The following is a 19331-nucleotide window of genomic DNA, read 5'->3' as shown; positions in this document are numbered from 1 at the left end:
CTGCTGCTGCTGTATATTTGGAGTTTGCGGTGTCTCTCTTTCCCCGGGGTGGATTCTTCTCCGGGTCCTCCGGTTTTTCCCTCCACATTTAGAAACGCGCGCTTAGAGTATTTGGTTGCTAGACATTTTCACGTGATGAGCCACCTTTTTGAGCTATCATTTGTGGCCAGGTCGCTTCTGGAAAACGGCTAATAGCTCAGTCGGCCTTACCTGGTGAAATAAATATCTAAACTTCCTTTTCCATTTTTCTCTCTTTCACCCCCACCCTCTCGCCCGTTATGGCCTCCCCTTCCCCCCCTCCCACCTCTCGGATCTATATAATGCGTCGTCACAAAGGCATGCTTCTCTCTCTCACCTCAAAACGATTGCTTGTTGTTGTGATCGAAACGTCGTGATCTATTATTTATTTCCCTATCTACGTGACTTTACCGAAAGAACCAAAGAGTATGAATTGCTGCAGTTACGAAAGCTTCAAATCAAGAAATGAAAAAATAATTTCTAGCTTAGTTTCTGATATGTCCACATCTAGAGAAAATTCACTGTTGAAACCACGCGCATATGTACCGCACTGGGTGGTGGGCGGTTAAATGGTCAGGGCGGATAATGTGACTTTGGACTGGAGTTGTGCGGCCGGTGAAATAATGTGGCAAGTTTCTTAAATCCAACACTCTCCTCTCCTGCCTCTGCCCACTCAGCAGCATCAACGGGTACCCCCGCAGTTAGTCGATACTAATCATAATAACAACATTAAACACATTCCTGCGGAGGGAGCTGGTAGGAACGTTGGGTTGCTCGGTCAATGGCCAGGGTCAACGGCGGCGTGGTGTATTCCGCAAATATGGCCGACTGTGAGGGCGGGCACAAGCCGGCGTGAGTAGGTTAAACGTTGAGTTTTATAAGGGCACCATGGGGTGACCAGCCCCTCCCCACCCAGCCCCACCCTCCCGACCCTCTCCTCCCCACCCTCCCCACCCAGCCCCTTCCCACCCTCCCCTCCCCACCCAGCCCCACCCTCCCCACCCAGCCCCTCCCCTCCCCACCCAGCCCCTCCCTCCCCACCCAGTCCCTCCCTGCACGACGGACACAATAATCCCCTGTGGGCTGGTGTAACCAGGAGATTTCTACCAGTTTCATTTTACATTTAGAAGGCACAATTCATCCGGGGATCTCAGTGTGCGCCACGCACGAAGTTAGGAAATATAAATGCCACAGAGATCGGCATGTCGCGAGCGGTGGGACAAAGTTGCGGTGGGTACGTCCACCTACTCCGACACGCTTCTGACCAACTTGGAAGAGTAGGCCAAACGACCCCTCCGGTGGTTCACTGTAGTGGTAGTGGAGGCGGGCGCGATCGAGCGGTCACGTGGCTGCGCCCTCACCACGTGTTGCCCCCCCGACCCTTTTTTGCTCCGACCCACAGCCACCGGCCGCACTACACCACGGACGCCGAGTGGCAGGAACCCGACCTCGGCGACTGCGTCGAACTCTTCGGTGAGACGAGCGCTCGCGTGGTGCGTGCGTTGCGCGTGCGTGTGTGTGTGGTGCGTGTGTGTTGAGTGTGTGCGTGCGTGTGTGTGGGTGCGTGCGTGTGTGGTGCGTCTGTGCGTGCGTGTGTGTGGGTGTGTGTGTGTGGGTGCGTGCGTGCATGGTGCGTGCATGTGTGCATGTGTGTGTCTGTGGGTGCGTGTGTGTGTGGTGCGTCTGTACGTGCGTGTGTGTGGGTGCGTGTGTGTGTGGGTGCGTGTGTGTGTGTGGGTGTGGGTGCGTGCGTCTGTGTGTGCGTGTGTCTGTGGGTGCGTGTGGTGTGTCTGTGCGTGCGTGTGTGTGTGTGCATGTGTGTGCGTGCGTGTGTCTGTGGGTGCGTGTGTGTGGTGCGTCTGTGTGTGCGTGTGTGTGTGTGGTGCATTTGTGCGTGCAACTTCTTTCGCGCCGCACCTCGCTAATCGGACGGCCGACCCATTCGTGCCCGCACTCGTCTCGCACGGAAATCCTTGACGTCCCGGTGCCTCGCAGGACAGCCGGGCCGGGCCGGGCCGGGCTGGGCCGGGCCGGGTTGGGTGGGCGAACCGGTCCGCGGCCAGCACTTTCCCCCGGCTCAACTCGGTGTAAACCGACACACGCGTCGGTCCGTTTCGCCGCGCCCCTCGGCAAGAAGAATGCAGCGGCTTAGATGTGCGGCGCTCGCGGCGGAATTAACTCCTGGATCCCAGGGGGGGCGGGGGGGCGGGCGGGGTGCAGCGGCGTCGCTGGAGACCTTTGCGCGAGGGGTTAGAATTTGTCGGTGCCTCGCTCGCGTTCAAAGGGCGAACGCGACGATGGTGTTAGAGAGACAGAGCGAGAGCGAGCACCCAACGAACGCTCGCTGAAGGGGAGAACGCGCCACCGTTCTCCCCTTCGCTCCGGCACCCCCCCCCCCGCTCCGAACGCGAGCGGCGTGGCCCGTCGCGTTCGTAAATGGCCAACGGAGGCGGGTCTCGCCGAGCTACCGCTGAGATGCCTTCGAGTGATCCCCCCTTGTGCGCCTTTTGGCGTCATCTGGTCCAACCCATGTGAGACTAGGCTCTAAGGAAAGCTGTCTCGGGTGTGGACCAATCAACTTCAAGGACAGTGCATACATTATCAGAGTTGTGTTTTTTGTTTACATTATGACTGCAGGTATTGTGGTCTATGCAAACATGACTCCTCGTAAAAAAGGTGTCAGTTTTGTTGCCAGATTAAAGGGTAAAAAACAATTATCATGACCCCCCCTGGTTCACGGAGAAAGGGGGGGGGCAGCGATTTCCCGGCCGCCCTGCCACGCCTGAGAGTGATGCCCGTCGCGTGACAGTCATAGTGCAATGTTCTATATTCCCAGGGCTGGTGTTTCGCCAAATTAAGTGCAGGTCCACTTCTTTTTTTTACGTGATGGTTGTTTTGCGCGGTCATTGGTGACCGGGCCGAGACCACCACGTCGCTGCACTTGAGGGCCCTGTTTAGTCACTCGCGGATTCCAACCCAGCAATCAGCAGTGCCACAACCAGGGCCAGACAGATGGAGAGACACACGAAGGGAGACTTGGATGGACGGAGAGACAAACTGTGCTTTTCCATGAACGGAGAGCCTGGAAACTGTGTTTTGTTCTCTCTCATGGTTTCCCGACCCCCCCCCTCCTCTTTCCTCCGATTCGCCCCCATCACGTAAAGAGCTCTTCAACTCGAACGTGACGATGGCGTTTTTGACCAACAACAGTCAACTGAGTGAGGAAACGGTCAAAACCGAGGTGACCTCATGGGTGAGTTTGCTGTTATCACTGCTACCATGGTAACCGTTTTCTACCGCTGCTATCATGGTTACCATTCCCTGTCACTACTACCATGGTTGCCATTCCCTATCACTGCTACCATGTTCCCTATCACTGCTACCATGGTTACCGTTCCCTACCACTGCTACCATGGTTACCGTTCCCGTGAACTTCACGGGTTGAATCCTCCAGCCGTGTCTCTACCAGACACTGACTGTTTTGTCTCATCCACAACATGGGGTTCAACCACCACCACACTGCAGGTCACAGTAACATAGTCACCCACTCACTCACGCACTCACTCACTCACTAATTCGCTCACTCTCGCCCACTCACCCACGCCCTCACCACAGGTCACAACACAATCACCCACTCAACCACCCACTCACTCACCCACTCACTCACTCATTTACTCGCTAACGCGCCCACTCACCCACGCACTCACCACAGGTCACGACAACACACTCACCCACTCAACCACCCACTCACACACTCACTAACTCGCTCACTCACCCTCGCCCACTCACCCACGCACTCACCACAGGTCACAACACACTCACCCACTCAACCACCCACTCACACACCCACTCACACACCCACTCACACACCCACTCACCACAGGTCACGACAACACACTCAACCACCCACTCACACACCCACTCACTCACCCTCACCCACCCACTCACCGCAGGTCACAACACACTCACCCACTCAACCACCCACTCACACACCCACTGACTCACACACTCACTCACCCTCACCCACCCACTCACTCACCCTCACCCACCCACTCACTCACCCTCACCCACCCACTCACCACATCTTCCCTCTCACTGCTCCGCTGTGGAATTACCTCCACATAATCTCTACTCCCTCCTCGTCCCCCAAGCTATATTAATAATAACCTCGCTTGGTTTAAGAAACGCGTTAAACTCTTTTCCTTTTACCACTTGGATAAGCAGTGCTCTGTGTTTGCTAGCTTGTTACTCAGCAATGGCATTTGTTGAATTCAAGAGCAAAATTATGTTTATTTTTGATATTCATGCCGTTATATTTCGCTCGACTCTACGATCTCGTCTCCCTCTCTTTGACGTTCGCTGCTATGATGTCCTGTGTCTAGTCTCGATGCACGTCTATATAAATGCATGTGCGCACTCAAATCGCCTGACAGGGGCATCGGCTCACTCAATGGATTAGGATTATCAGCTTGTATCAAAACTAAAAATCCTTTTCGATTGTGGCTGTTTTTTTATAACGAGTTTATGGTTCGGTTTCCAGGTGAAAAATGATCTGAAAGGGACACTCAACTACACCGTGGACTTGAAGTACATCAGGTGCGTGCCGATTCATCTTCATCTTCTTCATATTCTTTCGTACGGCTGCTGATGTAGATGCAGAGACAACGGCTACAATTTCACATTCCAGCTGGTCAAGCCCCGATAACCGCGTCGGAGCCAGCGGGGTGTGTCATCGCCGTGAAGTGTTCGTCGGGCGCTGCGTCGTTGTGCGTTGCACTCCGGGCTCTGCTCTGCATGACCACGGCGCTTGTGCCAGGCCATGCGCCGTCCCCGTGATCTCTGAGTCACCTTAAGACGGTGTCAGATTCCAGCGATGAGAAACGAAACGTCCAGTCACGCCCGACGTCACCTGACAATGGGAGCTGCAGGGTGTGTCCTCGCGTGCGCGCTTCTGTTCGCACGCATGTGTGTGGCTGCCCGTGCATGCGTGCGTGTGTGCGTGTGTGCGTGCGTGTGTGCGTGCGTGTGTGCGTGCGTGTGTGGGTGTGTGCGTGCGTGTGTGCGTGCGTGTGTGCGTGTGTGTGCGTGCGTGTGTGCGTGCGTGTGTGCGTGCGTGTGTGGGTGTGTGTGTGCGTGTGCGTGTGTGCGTGTGTGTGTGTGCGTGTGTGTGCGTGCGTGTGTGCGTGCGTGTGTGTGCGTGTGTGTGTGCGTACGTGCGTGTGTGTGCGTGTGTGTGCGTGCATGCGTATGTGCGTGTGTGTGTGTGTGTGCGTGCGTGTGTGAGTGAGTGAATGCACAAGCGGCAGTGTAGCGGTCAGCGCGCTGCACTACGAACCCGGCGACCAGAGTTGGGTTCCCGCTCACGGCCAACACCCAGTGACGATTATCTGAAACGGTCCTGGGCCTCCCCTAGATCGCGACTCAAATGAGTACCGGGTGTGGCGTGTATACGTCGCCACTAGGGAAGACAAAGGCGGCCGGGCGTGGTGTTTGGCCACCCACTGCCCTCGTGTGCCGTTGCCGGCCTTCACAGGTGCGACTCACTAACAGCACTTGCCCCGACGTGTTGAAGGCTATACGGGGGATCTTTGTCTTTGCGGGTGAAGGCGTACCTGTTACCTGGTTTGACCTGACGAGGGATGAGGATGATGCCCAGGGGAAGGGAGGAGGGGTGTGGGGGGGGGGAATTCAGAGGTTCGCTGTATGAGCCCCCCCACCACCCCGGCCTCACCCCCCCCCCACCCAAAACTGGCGGCTGTCTTAACCGCGAAGTTAATCGACGAAGGGAGTAGAGTATGTCCGCAGATTTGACGCATCTAAAAAAACACACACACACACAAATTGCTTCGTTTGGGAAAAGCCACGAAGCGAACGTCGCCCGCTTAGCGGCAGAGGCTTTGCCCCGCACGCAGGCCGGCGCTGGGACAGCCGCTCCTGGGTGCAGCCCTTGGCTGGACTGCAGCCGGGGGTCTCGTTCGTTGGGAACGACGGCACAGCAACGTCCAGAGACGAGCACAGGACCACGTGCTTGTCTCTCGAAACCGTGGCGGCGCATTCCTCCGTGCTAAGCCCGTCATCGTCTTCTTCTTTCGTATGCCATTGTGAAAAGCAGCCGTTTTTATTATTTTTTTAAACGATGAATGCAAAGGTTGTCCTCGTCCAGTCCAATGAGGTGGTTGACGCAGCGCGGATTTCAGCGACACCGCCACGATGTGCGTGGATTGGAGCATTCATCGGTGATGTGCTCGATGGTTTGCTAAGCCCCGTGAGTGCGGGAGATCACTTTGCGAATGGCGCAGGCGCGCCCTCTCGCGCGATCACGACCGCCGTCTAATTCGAGCGAAATGTTCCCTTTATTTTCAGCGTGACGAGACAAGGAAAAGTGCGAGTGCGGCGTGCGGTAAGTTTTGCACCGTTGGAGAGTTTAGAGACTCTTTTTCGATTTAAAGCTTTCGTGACTGCAGGGATTCATCGTCTTGGTTCTTTCGGTAAAGTCACGTAGAAGGGAAGTAATAAAATAATAAAAAATAAAACATAATAAAATAATTCTCACGACGTTTCGGCCACAACGCAAGCAGCCGTCCTCACCTGCAGCCGTCCTCACCTGAGGACGGCTGCTTGCGTTGTGGCCGAAACGTCGTGAGAATTATTTTATTATGTTTTATTTTTATTATTTTATTACTTCCCTTCTACGTGACTTTACCGAAAGAACCAAGAAGATGAGTTTAGAGACTCGTCAGAATTTCCGTTTATACCGCCGGAGGAGGAGGGATCCCATGCGCTATGAAGCTCTTTTTGCCGCAGATGTCCAGCAGTTATGTTGTTGATGACGCTGCTACATTCGTAGTGGTGCACAAGCACAAACAACAACAAAAACAACAAAACTCGACATCTTCCTCGTCAATAATGCCGTGCTCTTAAAAGTAAAAAAAATATTTTTTAATAGCACATGGTTCATTTCTGACACGTCCCTATGACGTCTCTAATGTGCATTTGAGCATGGCTGACGATAATAATGATCACATCATCTCGCCTGGATATACACGGTCATGGATATGCATGACACTATACCTTGGCTGTTGATGTATGCGTGTATTTTGAACTCTCTTACCTTTACGTAATCGTGGGTGATCAGATCCCGTTAATATTCAAGGTCTCTTCTTTTTCAAATGAACTCAAAAGAAAGTAAAAAGTTATTTCCTGCTCGAATGAGCACTGAGATCAGTGCCCATCTCCCATTTACAGGTCTGAGCCAGTGGCGGAAATTCCACATTCTCATGGCGGGCAGGGATGGAAAAGTTTATCCAATCAGAAAACCACTATGGACTTCCCCAACAATGTGGTACTTATTTTAATGACCCCCTCCTCCGAGAGGAATGACAAGAGATGATGGGGTCGAGTAAATCCCTCCAAGAGGAAATTGAAAACACGCAACCGGCAGATCGCACGTGTCATTGGGCGCGTCCGTTTTCAAACCAACAAGCCCATCGCGAACGCAATCGGTCATCGTTGACGGCTGCTGCCCGCGTGTGTTTCTCTCTGTCTCTCTCCGTAGACGGGCGAGCTGTGGAAGTAAGCCGGCGGCGGGAGGGGGGGAGGGGGACGCACGCAAACAGAGCAATCGTGGCCGCGAGCGACACCGCGGAATCGTTCACCAGCGCGCTCGCCCCGAATCTTACCGCCGCCCGCGGTGGTGGTGGTGGTGGTGCAGCAGTCGGGGTCGCGCCGCTGGACTCGCAATCCAGAGGGCAGCACCGGTTCAATTCCATCTCCCAATTCCATTGCCAGAGGGCACCGGTTCAATTCCACCTCCCTATTTCATTGGCAGAGGGCACTCGTTCAATCCCATCTCCCTATTTCATTGGCAGAGGGCACTCGTTCAATCCCATCTCCCTATTTCATTGGCAGAGGGCACCGGTTCAATTCCACCTCCCTATTTCATTGGCAGAGGGCACTCGTTTAATCCCATCTCCTTATTTCATTGGCAGAGGGCACTCGTTCAATCCCATCTCCCTATTTCATTGGCAGAGGGCACTCGTTCAATCCCATCTCCCTATTTCATTGGCAGAGGGCACCGGTTCAATTCCACCTCCCTATTTCATTGGCAGAGGGCACTCGTTTAATCCCATCTCCTTATTTCATTGGCAGAGGGCACTCGTTCAATCCCATCTCCTTATTTCATTGGCAGAGGGCACTCGTTTAATCCCATCTCCTTATTTCATTGGCAGAGGGCACTCGTTCAATCCCATCTCCCTATTTCATTGCCAGAGGGCACCGGTTCAATTCCACCTCCCTATTTCATTGGCAGAGGGCACTCGTTCAATCCCATCTCCCTATTTCATTGCCAGAGGGCACCGGTTCAATCCCATCTCCCTATTTCATTGGCAGAGGGCACTCGTTTAATCCCATCTCCTTATTTCATTGGCAGAGGGCACTCGTTCAATCCCATCTCCCTATTTCATTGGCAGAGGGCAATGGTTCAATCCCACCTTCCAATTCCATTGCCAGATGGCACCAGTTCTTATTATTCCATCTCCAACACAAACCTGGCGACCCGACTTTGATTCCCGCTCACGGCCAACACCAGTGAAGGTTATTTGAAATGTTCCTGGGCCTCCCCTAGGTCGACTCAGCCTCAAATGACCATTTTACAATTGACAGAAATACACAGGCATTCCAAAGATCGAGGCCTCTTAGGCTTGTCACGGCTTCAGGGCCACAGCGGCGTCATGATCCTGGCCCTGGATGCACGCGCGGCGAGATGCATGCGCCTCATTCTCCTCTCCTGTCTCGCCCCTTGCCCCACGCGGCGGCTCCCAGCTTCACGGTGACCATGATGCTGGAGATGCGGAGGGCGGGCAACGTCGACGACATCGCAGCCATTGTCAACATCTCCGGCGAAATCCGCAGCCAGCTCAGCTCCACCATCGTCAACCTCAAGCCCCGGCTGGAGAAGTCGCTCGGAGTCAACACGATCCAGCTGGACGTACCCTCCGTGGGGAACGCGAGTAAGCCGCCCGCGCCGCGACGTTCATCGTGTTCACATGTGGCGAGAGAAAAATAAATTAACCCGTAAAAACAAAGTTTTTCACTATAAATCCTTTATATGCGTGGCAGCTAGAGTCCTCTCGTCCTCTGGCTTGAGATGGCTGCCACCTATGGGTCAGATGATTGCCTGCCACCATTAAGCAATTGGTAATTAAATATCATTTTTTTTTTCCTAAAAAGTGTAAAATTTTGGGGAAACATTTTCACGAAAATAAATTGTCACGCACAAGAGTCTGTGTGGAAAATGTCAGCTCGATTGGATCACGGGAAGTGGGTTAAAAAACGACCGAAAGATTTGCACGGTCGTAAGCAAGCAAGCGAACTTAATATAAAGGATTTAAAAAGGTGTCAGTTTTGTTGCCAGATAAAAGAGTAAAAAACCAATTATCATATTTTGCTACTGGCAAAGGAGGTTCCAATGATGTGGCGAGATGTTGACGACCTCACCTGGTGTGCAGGAGGTTGTGGGTTCGATCCCGACCCTGACGCCTGCTGCTGTATATTTGGAGTTTGAGTGTCTCTCTCTCATCATCACGATGGCTAGGAGATGTTAACTACCTCGCCTGGTGTGCAGGAGGTCGTGGGTTCGACCCCGACCCTGACGCCTGCTGCTGTATATTTGGAGTTCGCGTGTTTCTCTCTCCCCGTGGTGAAGTGGATTTTTCTTTGGGTCCTCCGGTTTTCACCTCCTTCACTTCTAGAATCAACATCACGCATTTAGAGAGTTTGGCTGCTATAAATGTCCACGTGAGAAGCCACTTCTTTTAGCTATCATTTGTGGACAGGTCTCTTCTGAAAAACGAGCTAGTTAGCTCAGTGGGCCTTATCTGGTCAAGTAAAAGTTTAGTTGTATAGATTAGTTCAGGTGTGTTGGGCCGAATAGATCGGCGCGCAAATTTGTAACGCGCGCTCAGTTCGTCGCGAGATCTAGAGGCACGGGAGCAATCGTGGACGAGCGGCAAGGGCAGCCGGAATTGGCGCCAACAATTTTCCCAAGCGGCCCGTGGCCCCGTATGAGGATGTTTTGGCCCATTCCGTCCATGAGCGTTTGGACACGCGGGAAGAAAACCAGAGGCACCCGGACAAAACCCACACGCGCAAAGCGGGGAAACCCTCAATACCCCTTCCACACATGTAATACAGATGGGAATGAACCCACCCTCGCTTTTAATTCCATCGCACGCTGGCAAGCCAGGATATGGCGACCTCACAGCCCAACGGGTTTAGAAGTTGCGTAACCTAAGGGGTTGGAGCGGTAGTGTAGCAGTTAGCACGCCGCGCTACGCACCTGGCGACCCGAGTTCGATGCCCGCTCACGACCAACACTAGCGGCGATTATCTCCAACGGGTTCCGGTCCTGTGCCTCCCCTAGGTCGACTCAGCTTCAAATGAGTACCTGCATCGCCACTGGGGAGACAAAGGCGGCCAGGTGTGGCGCTGGCCGTCCACCCCCTCGTGTGTCGGGCCGGTCTTCATAGGTGCTGCTCGCCAACAGCACTTGCCCCAACAGTCTGTTAAGGCGACACGGTAGGGGGCTGGGCGATCTTTGTCTTTGTCTTGACCTGGCGCTCGACTCACTGTGGTGAACCCGCTCACACCGCTGGGGCTGGACAGACGCAGATGCCTTGGCGAACGCCACCGTGCGCACTGCACAGGGGAAGAGAATCACAATCAGAATCCTCAATTTAAACCCTCGAGCCCCACTGAGCTACACAGCTTTGTTTTCAGAAGCGACCTGGCGCACACAAATGATAGCTCAACGAAGTGGCTTGCCATCATCATCATCACGTGGAAATGCATAGCAGCCAAATACTCTGAACGTGTGACGTCGATACTAAATATGGAGGGAAAAACCTGAGAACCCGGAGACAAATCCACGCAACCACGGGGACAACGCGCAAATTCCAAATATACAGGAGTTGGGGTCGGGATCGAACCCACGTCCTCCTGTATACCGGGCGAGGTAGTTAACATCTCCTAGCCACCGTGGCGCCCCTTTAGACTGGAGGAGGAATCCGATGAGCTGTGAAGTTCTTTCCACAGGTGTCCAGTATGGGCACGGGGTCAGCGAGTTACAACCAACAAACGACGCAAAACGCGCACAACGATAGCCAGCAAGCAAGTCAGCGAGCGTCATTCATCAACTGCTTCTAATATCAGTCCGATTTATCAGGATTTGGCAAGGCAGCAAAAAACAACAGCGAGAGCAGACCACAGCAAGATTACGCAGCAGCAGCAGTAGTCCCTCAACAAGAAGACAGCATCACGACAGCGTCACGACAGCGTCACGACAGCGTCACGACAGCGTCACGACAGCGTTACGACAGCGGAGTGGCGCTCGACTTTGACGGCGTTGCCGGCCCGCGCGTTGCTGCCCCCACGGTGAGCGGCGGTGTTTTTCACCGCTCTCTATCCCCCCCCACCCGCCCTGACGCGTCGGCCTGCTTGTCGCCCCGCAGTGTACTGCCTCGGCGAGACTCTGGTCAACATCAAGGGGGTGTTCCAATGGCCCACGGTGAACGTCGGTGGCACCGCCGTCATCGCGTGCCCCATCAACAAGGACAAGACCGTCTCGCGACAGTGGTGAGGTCGCGCTTTGCCCTGCACGCGGGTAACACATTGTCCTGCGGAGGGAGCTGGTAGGAACGTTGGGTTGCTCGGTCAATGGCCAGGGTCAACGGCGGCGTGGTGTATTCCGCACATATGCCCGACTGTGAGGGCGGGCACAAGCCGGCGTGAGTAGGTTAAACGTTGAGTTTTATAAGGGCACCACGGGGTGACCAGCCCCTCCGCACCCAGCCCCACCCCTCCCACCCCCCAACCAACCCCACCCTCCCCACCCAGCCCCTCCCCACCCTTCCCTCCCCAGCCAGCCACTCCCTCCCCACCCAGCCCCTCCCTGCACGACGGATGGACGGACACAATAATCCCCTGTGGGCTGGTGGAACCAGTGGGTTCCTACCAGTAAATGGTAAACGTCATCGTCGTCGGTTTCCCACGCAGGCTTTCGCGACCAATATCCATGATGGGGGCTTTTTTGTGGGTGAGAGCGTGTAAATATGAACGTGTCGTGAAACCCGCCACCAACCCGCCACAGCCAATTAGTGAGGTTTGTCAGGTCAACGTGTTTTGTTGACGTAACAAACCCCCTCCAACTCCGTGAAGCGTGTGAAGATTCGGTTCCAGGGTAAAACTCGCTTACCACGCGGTTGTTCACGCCGTCACGAGTTTTCGCTGTGACGCGGTTCTTCCATGAGCGAACACTTTTTGCATAACGCGTAACTCGTTACATTATAACGCGGAACGCGCTACGTTTTACCGCATGCCATTATAACGCGGAAACATGGCCGTTATAATGCGGTTTCTGAGCGGTTGACTGTTAAACGAGGACACGCCAGGCGTGTGGACGTTAAACGAGGACTTGCCAAGCGTGTGGACGTTAAACGAGGACTTGCCAGGCGTGTGGACGTTAAACGAGGACTTGCCAGGTGTGTGGACGTTAAACGAGGACTTGCCAGACGTGTGGACGTTAAACGAGGACTTGCCAGGCGTGTGGACGTTAAACGAGGACTTGCCAGGTGTGTTAACGTTAAACGAGGACTTGCCAGGTGTGTGAACGTTAAACGAGGACTTGCCAGGTGTGTGAATGTAACCGCGTCCCGTGTTAAGTGATTAACGCGCACGTGGTCTGTCGCCATTTTCAGCACGAATTTGAACGAGTACTCCTCCTCGTGGCAGCCGATCGACGCCGACGTCTGTGATGTTCCACGTGAGCCTCGACTCAGCGCTCACAAACCACTCACTGCTGATGATCATGATGCTTGCGGTGATGATATTGGTGGCGGAGTTAGTGGTGATGCTGCTGACGATGATTGTGATGATCATGATAATGGAGGTGGTGGTGGTGATGCTGCTGATTGTGGTGATGATAATGGTGGTGATGCTGCTGACGATGATTGTGATGATCATGATATTGGAGGTGGTGGTGGTGATGCTGCTGATTGTGGTGATGATAATGGTGGTGATGCTGCTGATGATGATGATTGTGATCATTGTGTTGGTGGTGTCGTGATGATGATGCTTATTTTCACGAGGAAGAAAAAGATCATCGTGCTGCTGCTGCTGCTGCTGATGATGATGATGATAATAATACTAATACTGTTTCTGCTGCTTATAATGATGGGGTTGGTGATGATAACGATTATAATGGTAGTACGATTTCTGATGATGATATTGAAGATGACGAAATTGCTATTACTATCGCTAAAGATGCTGCTGATAATGATGATGCCTCTGATGCTGCTATTGCTGCCAAGGATGCTGCTGCAGTTTTGCTGATTATGATTATAATCTTCATCATCATAAGCTTCGGCTGAATCTTCTGCTGCTAATTCAATTGCCTCTGATGCTTCTGACGATGACGACACCGACACACAAACTGAGAACAACGCCGCCACTACCGCCACCACGACCACCACGACCACCATCACCATCACCACTACCACCACCACCATCACCACCACCGTCATCACCATCATCACGACCACCACCGTCATCACCACCACCATCATCGTCACCACCACTGCCATCACCTCGACCACCACCACCGCCACCACAACCACCATCACCGCCATCACCACGACCACTACCTTCCCCACCACCACCATTGCCACCACCACCACTACCACCACTGCCACCACCGTCACCACCACCACGAACACCACCACGAACACCACCACGACCACTGCCACCACCACCACCACGACCACCACCACCACTACCACCACACCTACCACTACCACCACGACCATCACCACCAACACTACTACCACCACGACCACCACCACCACACCTACCACTACCACCACGACCATCACCACCAACACTACTACCACCACGACCACCACCACCACCACTACCACCACCACACCTACCACTACCACCACGACCATCACCACCAACACTACTACCAGCACGACCACCACGACCACCAACACCACTACGACCACCACCACCACCACTACCACCACTACAACCTACCACCACCTATACCACCGCTACTAACACTGCGACCACCACCGCGTGCCCCCGCGCAGTGCTGGAGAACATGGACAGCAAGTCGGCGGAGGACGTGAGTAAGGAGATGGACGGGCTGATGGCGCTGCTGGAGCAGAGCCCCACCATCTCCGTGAAGGGCGCCCAGATGGTAGCCACTCGCTTCAGCAGCATCCTGGACGCGCCGTCCAGCTCGCTGGCCAACTCGTCCGAGAAGTGAGCGGCGTTCGCTCGCGCGTGCGTTCGTGTGTGTTCGTGTGTGTTCGTGGGTGCGTTCGTGTGTGCGTTCGTGTGTGCGTTCGTGCGTGCGTTCGTGTGTGCGTTCGTGAGTGCGTTCGTGTGTGCGTTCGTGCGTGCGTTCGTGAGTGCGTTCGTGCGTGCGTTCGTGCGTGCGTTCGTGTGTGCGTTCGTGTGTGCGTTCGTGTGTGCGTTCGTGTGTGCGTGCGGCACCATCCCGGAGGGGGGCAACTGCGGTCACCCAGAGCAAGCGCGTAGTCGCAACGTGGAGCGACGCAACGCCACGATCCACCAACACGAAGGAGGAGGCAACGCGGCGACAATACGCCGCTCCGCTTGCTGCTCCTGGCTCGGCCACCTGGTGCTTGACCACGTGAATGTGAACTTGCTTAGTTGTCGTCTCTGGGTCTACATCATCAGCCGCCCGTACAGCAACAAGTAGAAGAAGATTCTCGATTGGAGGGCGCAGAGGCAGTGGCGGGGCGAGGTGGGAGGGCAGTGGCTTGGAGTAAGGGGGGGGTGGAGTGGGTGGGGGGGGGTTCTTCTGAAAATTCAAGCTTTTTAAATAGGGTCCTACATTAATTACAAACAATATATAGTGTTTATTTTGAATCGATACATCTTATCGGGGGGGGGGGGTGGGGGGTCAGGGGCCTAGCAGTTTATTCGACGGTGCAAGTTTCTCAAATCGCCTTTCTCAGTCCACCCGGCGGTGTAAATGGGTTCACCGCGTCGGTCGGTCGGTCGGTCCGTGATCGGCAGGTCGCGTGCGGCGGGGGGTAATGTGCGGGCGGTCTCCCACGACTTCCGAGGCGTTTTGTCCGGCGTGGGAGAGCCGCCCCCAACGTACCGTCGAGGAAAGGCTTCTCTCGAGCTCCCCCGTACCGCGCGGCAGTACGTTGTTTTGGTAACGGAAGTCGCTCGCTCCGTTTGCAGGGCGCTGCACATGGTGGACACCCTGCTGCAGAAGATCGACTTCCCCAGCTCCACCATCTCGCTCCCGACGAAGAACCTGTTGCTCTTCGTGTCCAAGATGAACGAGAGCGACAGCTCGAAGCCGCAGGAGTTCAAGGTGAGCCGTCGCGTCATACCGAGAGCCAAAGGTCATACCGAGAGCCAAAGGTCAGGCAAGATGAACTAAACGATAAACTAAAACTATCTTTTTTTTACCAGCTAAGGCCTACTGAGCTACATAGCTCTTTTATCAGATGCGACCTGGCCACAAATGATAGCTGACAGAAGTGGCTTATCACATGGATATTTATAACAGCCAAATATTCTATATAACATCTCGCCACCGTGACGCCCCTGATGATGGCAGTGACGATGGTGACAATGATGATGGCGGTGACGATGGTGACAATGATGATGGCGGTGACGGTGATGGTTGTCTCCTGGTGCAGGATGGGGAGACATCGGTGTCGCTGCCGGCCTCCCTGCTGGACTCGCTCGACCCGGCTCAGAAGGCGATGGCGACGCGGGCCCAGTTCACCGTCTACAACAACACCAAGCTCTTCCCGCAGGCTAATGCAAGCGGCGCTCCCACACGCAGCGCACCCTCACTCCAGCAGCGCATAGAGAATGACTGCTGCTTAGGCATGCAACGAGGCATGGTTATTGTGATGATGATGATGATGATAGCAGTGGTGCTGCTGATGACGATGGCTGTGATAATGACGACAGTGGTGGTGCTGCTGATGAAGACGGTGATGGTGGTGCTGATGGTGGCAGCAGCAGTGGCTGATGATGACGGTGGCGACGGCGGTGATGACGACAGTGGAGATCACGATGATGACGATGACAGCAGTGATGACGACGTTCGATGTTGCATTGTATTCGCACAGCTGTCGAGCTACGTGGTGGCGGCGAGCGTGGGAAAACTGGCGAACATCACGAACCTCAAGGACCCGGTCAACATCACGCTGTGGCACACCAACCAAAGCGCCCTGGATCCCGTGGAGGGGATGATAAAGGTGGGTCCTCTTCCTAAACCTCTAACCTCCCATGGGCTCTGGGGCAACGACGGGGGGCTGAACGAACCCCCGGTAAGTGCATGGCCGGACGCAGGGAAGTTTCAGCCTCTGCGAGGGCAGCATAGGAGAAGAAGCGAGCTCCTCGGCTTTCTGGATTCGTTGGTGCAGTGGATTGTGTATGTGTGTGCAAGGACTCCACTACTTACGAACATTCGACTTAGGAACTTTCAGAGATACGAACAAACCTGGTCCGTATGTCCAGTTGCCTGTTCGGACCGAGCGTCGTAAGTTCAACTGCCGCGAAATAGATGGCGGTGGTGGCATCTGCAGAACGTGAAGAACCAGTGGCATCTACATCTACAGGAGATTTAACAACTTTTAAAGCCATTCCCCGTGTTTAGTGTACACGCCGTACAGCGTGTTTGGAATCGAGAGGAGTAAAGTTGGACTTACGAACAATTCGACTTACGCACAGACTAAACGCAAGAATCAGCCCCTAAGACATGAAGTTCTCAATCGAGATTGTTTAAAATGAAAGTACCACGGGGCACGGTTTGGTTCACCTCGAGAGCTGTGCCGCGACTCTCCACCAGGGGGACCGAGGCGCCGTGTTCATTTCCGGCAGCTCCGAGTGAGCAGTCGAGGCCCGGGTGTCCATCCCGCCTCCTAGTGGCGGGGCTGAGTCTCTACCAGAGGAACAATCACTGTTGACTTGCTCCAAAACGGGTCCATGGTTTAGTAGTAGGCTTTTGCGAGCAATATTATCCATAATAAAGTGGGGGGTGGGGGGAGTTTGGATTATATTGCGTAAATATAAATGCTGTCACGTAAACAAAACGTGACAATTAGTTAGTACCTTCATACCTCTTCTTCTTGGTTCTTTCGGGAAAGTCACGTAGAATGGAAATATTAAAATAAAATAAATTAAACATAATAAATTAATTTTTTTAATTATGCTTTGCATAATAAAATAATTATTTTATTATTTCCATTATACGTGACTTTACCGAAAGAACCAAGAAGATGAATACCTGCAGTCACGAAAGCTTTAAATCGAAATTTAACCTTCATACCTGTCCACCACATCCGGTTTACCCCGTATTTTTGTACAGGGAAATTGAGTGTTCAGGTCTATACAGCCGTTTAAATACGGGTAAAATAAAGTGTGTCCATTTGTTTGTCTTTCTCCCTTGACGATGGGACTTTGTAGGATGAACGTTGAGATTTGTAGGGCACGGGGTGACCAATAAGGTCTGAATTGGTCTGTAAAAAGGTAGGGCACTGATAATGGGTTGACAGGTGTGATACTTCAGCACACTGGTGTGTTGGAGAGTAAACCCACAACGTTTACAATTCGAGTAGCGTGACGTTTTGCAGATGATTACACAGTAGTCATTTTCTTATCGGCCGTGTAGAGATGATGGACTGAATGATATCCCAACCCGGAACTTGAATACTTCAAAACCAGGTTGGGAAACCACTGGTCCATATTGGGACACCACTGGTCCATGTTGGACACCACTGGTGTATGATGTACAGGGAGTTGGAGGTGGGGGGGGGGAATACCCCCTTCCCCCCAGCACCCCCACCCCACCCTCTACCGTCCTCACCCACGTGCACCCCTCACTTCAGTGACCCCCCCCCCCCCCCCCGTGGTGTTGCTGTGCCCAGCGTTGCTCTGTTGCGATTCACCCCCTCTGTGTTGTGTTTCAGAACGTCAAGTGCGTGTACTGGGACTTCGTCAAGAAAGGTGAATATGGCTTACGTGACACTCCTTTTCTCTCTCTTGCTTGCAAGGGTTTGTTGCGAAGTCCGAATTCTCCCGGCTCCTGGCTCCGACGTGAATCCGGTATTCGCCTGGGGAGACGATGTCTATGACGCCTTTGTGCCGTTCGCCTTTCCGGCGTTCGTTCGTTCTGCGGCCTAGCCGCCGGTGGCGACGCAAGGCCCTGAAGGTGTAGGCCAATCGCTTTCGGAGACAAATGCAAAGATCTGTGAAAGCAGAGCTTTATAGCTCATCGGATTCCTCCAGTATAAATCAATCTTCTGATGATTACCAAAGCACGTTTGTTTGCATGTCTTTCCACAAACATGATGCGTGGCTAACGCAGACTTGATGATGCCTTGCGCTAGGTGTCTTTTTGGTGTTCGAACACGTTTTATATATATATGTATGTGTGTTCTCATTGCAACAAAACGCGAGCCCGGTACTTCACGCCGAAGGACTTCAGTGAAGGGGGTACAGCGGATGGATGGGGTGTAGGGAACGGTGTTCGAACATCTTAACACCTCCTGTTTTGATTTAAAGCTTTTGTGACTGCAGGGATTCATATTCTTGGTTCTTTCGGTAAAGTCACGTAAAAGGGAAATAAAAATAATGTAAATATAAAACAATAAAAATTCTCACGACGTTTCGACTGCAACACAAGCAATCACCATCAGGTGTGAAATCCACAGCAAGAAAATTTGAATTTAAAAAAAAAAAGTTTTCAAATTTTCTTGCTGTGTATTGCACACCTGATGATGATTGCTTGTGTTGCAGTCGAAACGTCGTGAGAATTTTTATTGTTTTATATTATTTTATTATTTCCCTTCTACGTGACTTTACCGAAAGAAACAAGAATATAAATATACCTCCCGTTTTATTGCTGGAAAAAAGGGTCAAGCCCATTGGTTTTTTTCATCAACTCGACATGCCACTTGAATGCCCTGTGGTGTTGCCCCTGGCCAGACTGGAACAGCAATGGGTGCATCGCCGTGCCCAGCGGCTCCGACCACAACGTGACTCTGTGCCAGTGCAACCACCTGACGCACTTCGCTCTGCTGCTGGTGAGGCTGGCGCGCGCGGACAGCCTCGTTACCATGGCTGCAGCAGTCGTGTGGTGATGACCACGGTGACCGTGACCACGGCAACTGCGACCATGGTGACCGTGACCACGGCAACTGTGACCACGGTGACCGTGACCACGGCAACTGTGACCATGACGACGACCGTGACCG

At 53.4% G+C, this 19331-nt stretch overlaps 1 protein-coding gene across 1 annotated transcript in view; it reads left to right on the top strand.

Annotated features, from left to right (window-relative positions):
* Nucleotides 1-19331, top strand: part of LOC144734100 (uncharacterized) — a 91692-nt gene that overhangs the window by 57282 nt on the left and 15079 nt on the right. Inside the window, exons 19-32 of the mRNA XM_078616160.1 lie at nucleotides 1421-1491; nucleotides 3183-3271; nucleotides 4559-4614; nucleotides 6382-6418; nucleotides 7574-7590; nucleotides 8839-9026; nucleotides 11526-11649; nucleotides 12771-12835; nucleotides 14163-14337; nucleotides 15295-15430; nucleotides 15762-15887; nucleotides 16203-16331; nucleotides 18045-18081; nucleotides 19063-19160. Of these exons, the coding sequence (XP_078472286.1) occupies nucleotides 1421-1491; nucleotides 3183-3271; nucleotides 4559-4614; nucleotides 6382-6418; nucleotides 7574-7590; nucleotides 8839-9026; nucleotides 11526-11649; nucleotides 12771-12835; nucleotides 14163-14337; nucleotides 15295-15430; nucleotides 15762-15887; nucleotides 16203-16331; nucleotides 18045-18081; nucleotides 19063-19160 (1348 nt within the window). The remainder of the gene's footprint in view (nucleotides 1-1420; nucleotides 1492-3182; nucleotides 3272-4558; nucleotides 4615-6381; nucleotides 6419-7573; nucleotides 7591-8838; nucleotides 9027-11525; nucleotides 11650-12770; nucleotides 12836-14162; nucleotides 14338-15294; nucleotides 15431-15761; nucleotides 15888-16202; nucleotides 16332-18044; nucleotides 18082-19062; nucleotides 19161-19331) is intronic.

This window comes from Lampetra planeri, chromosome 50 (genome assembly GCF_965212315.1).
Source record: "Lampetra planeri chromosome 50, kcLamPlan1.2.h2, whole genome shotgun sequence".
NCBI classification, from domain to species: Eukaryota; Metazoa; Chordata; class Hyperoartia; order Petromyzontiformes; family Petromyzontidae; genus Lampetra; species Lampetra planeri.
The sequence above is the reverse complement of the archived record's forward strand: the minus strand, read 5'-3'. Positions and strand labels throughout refer to the sequence as shown.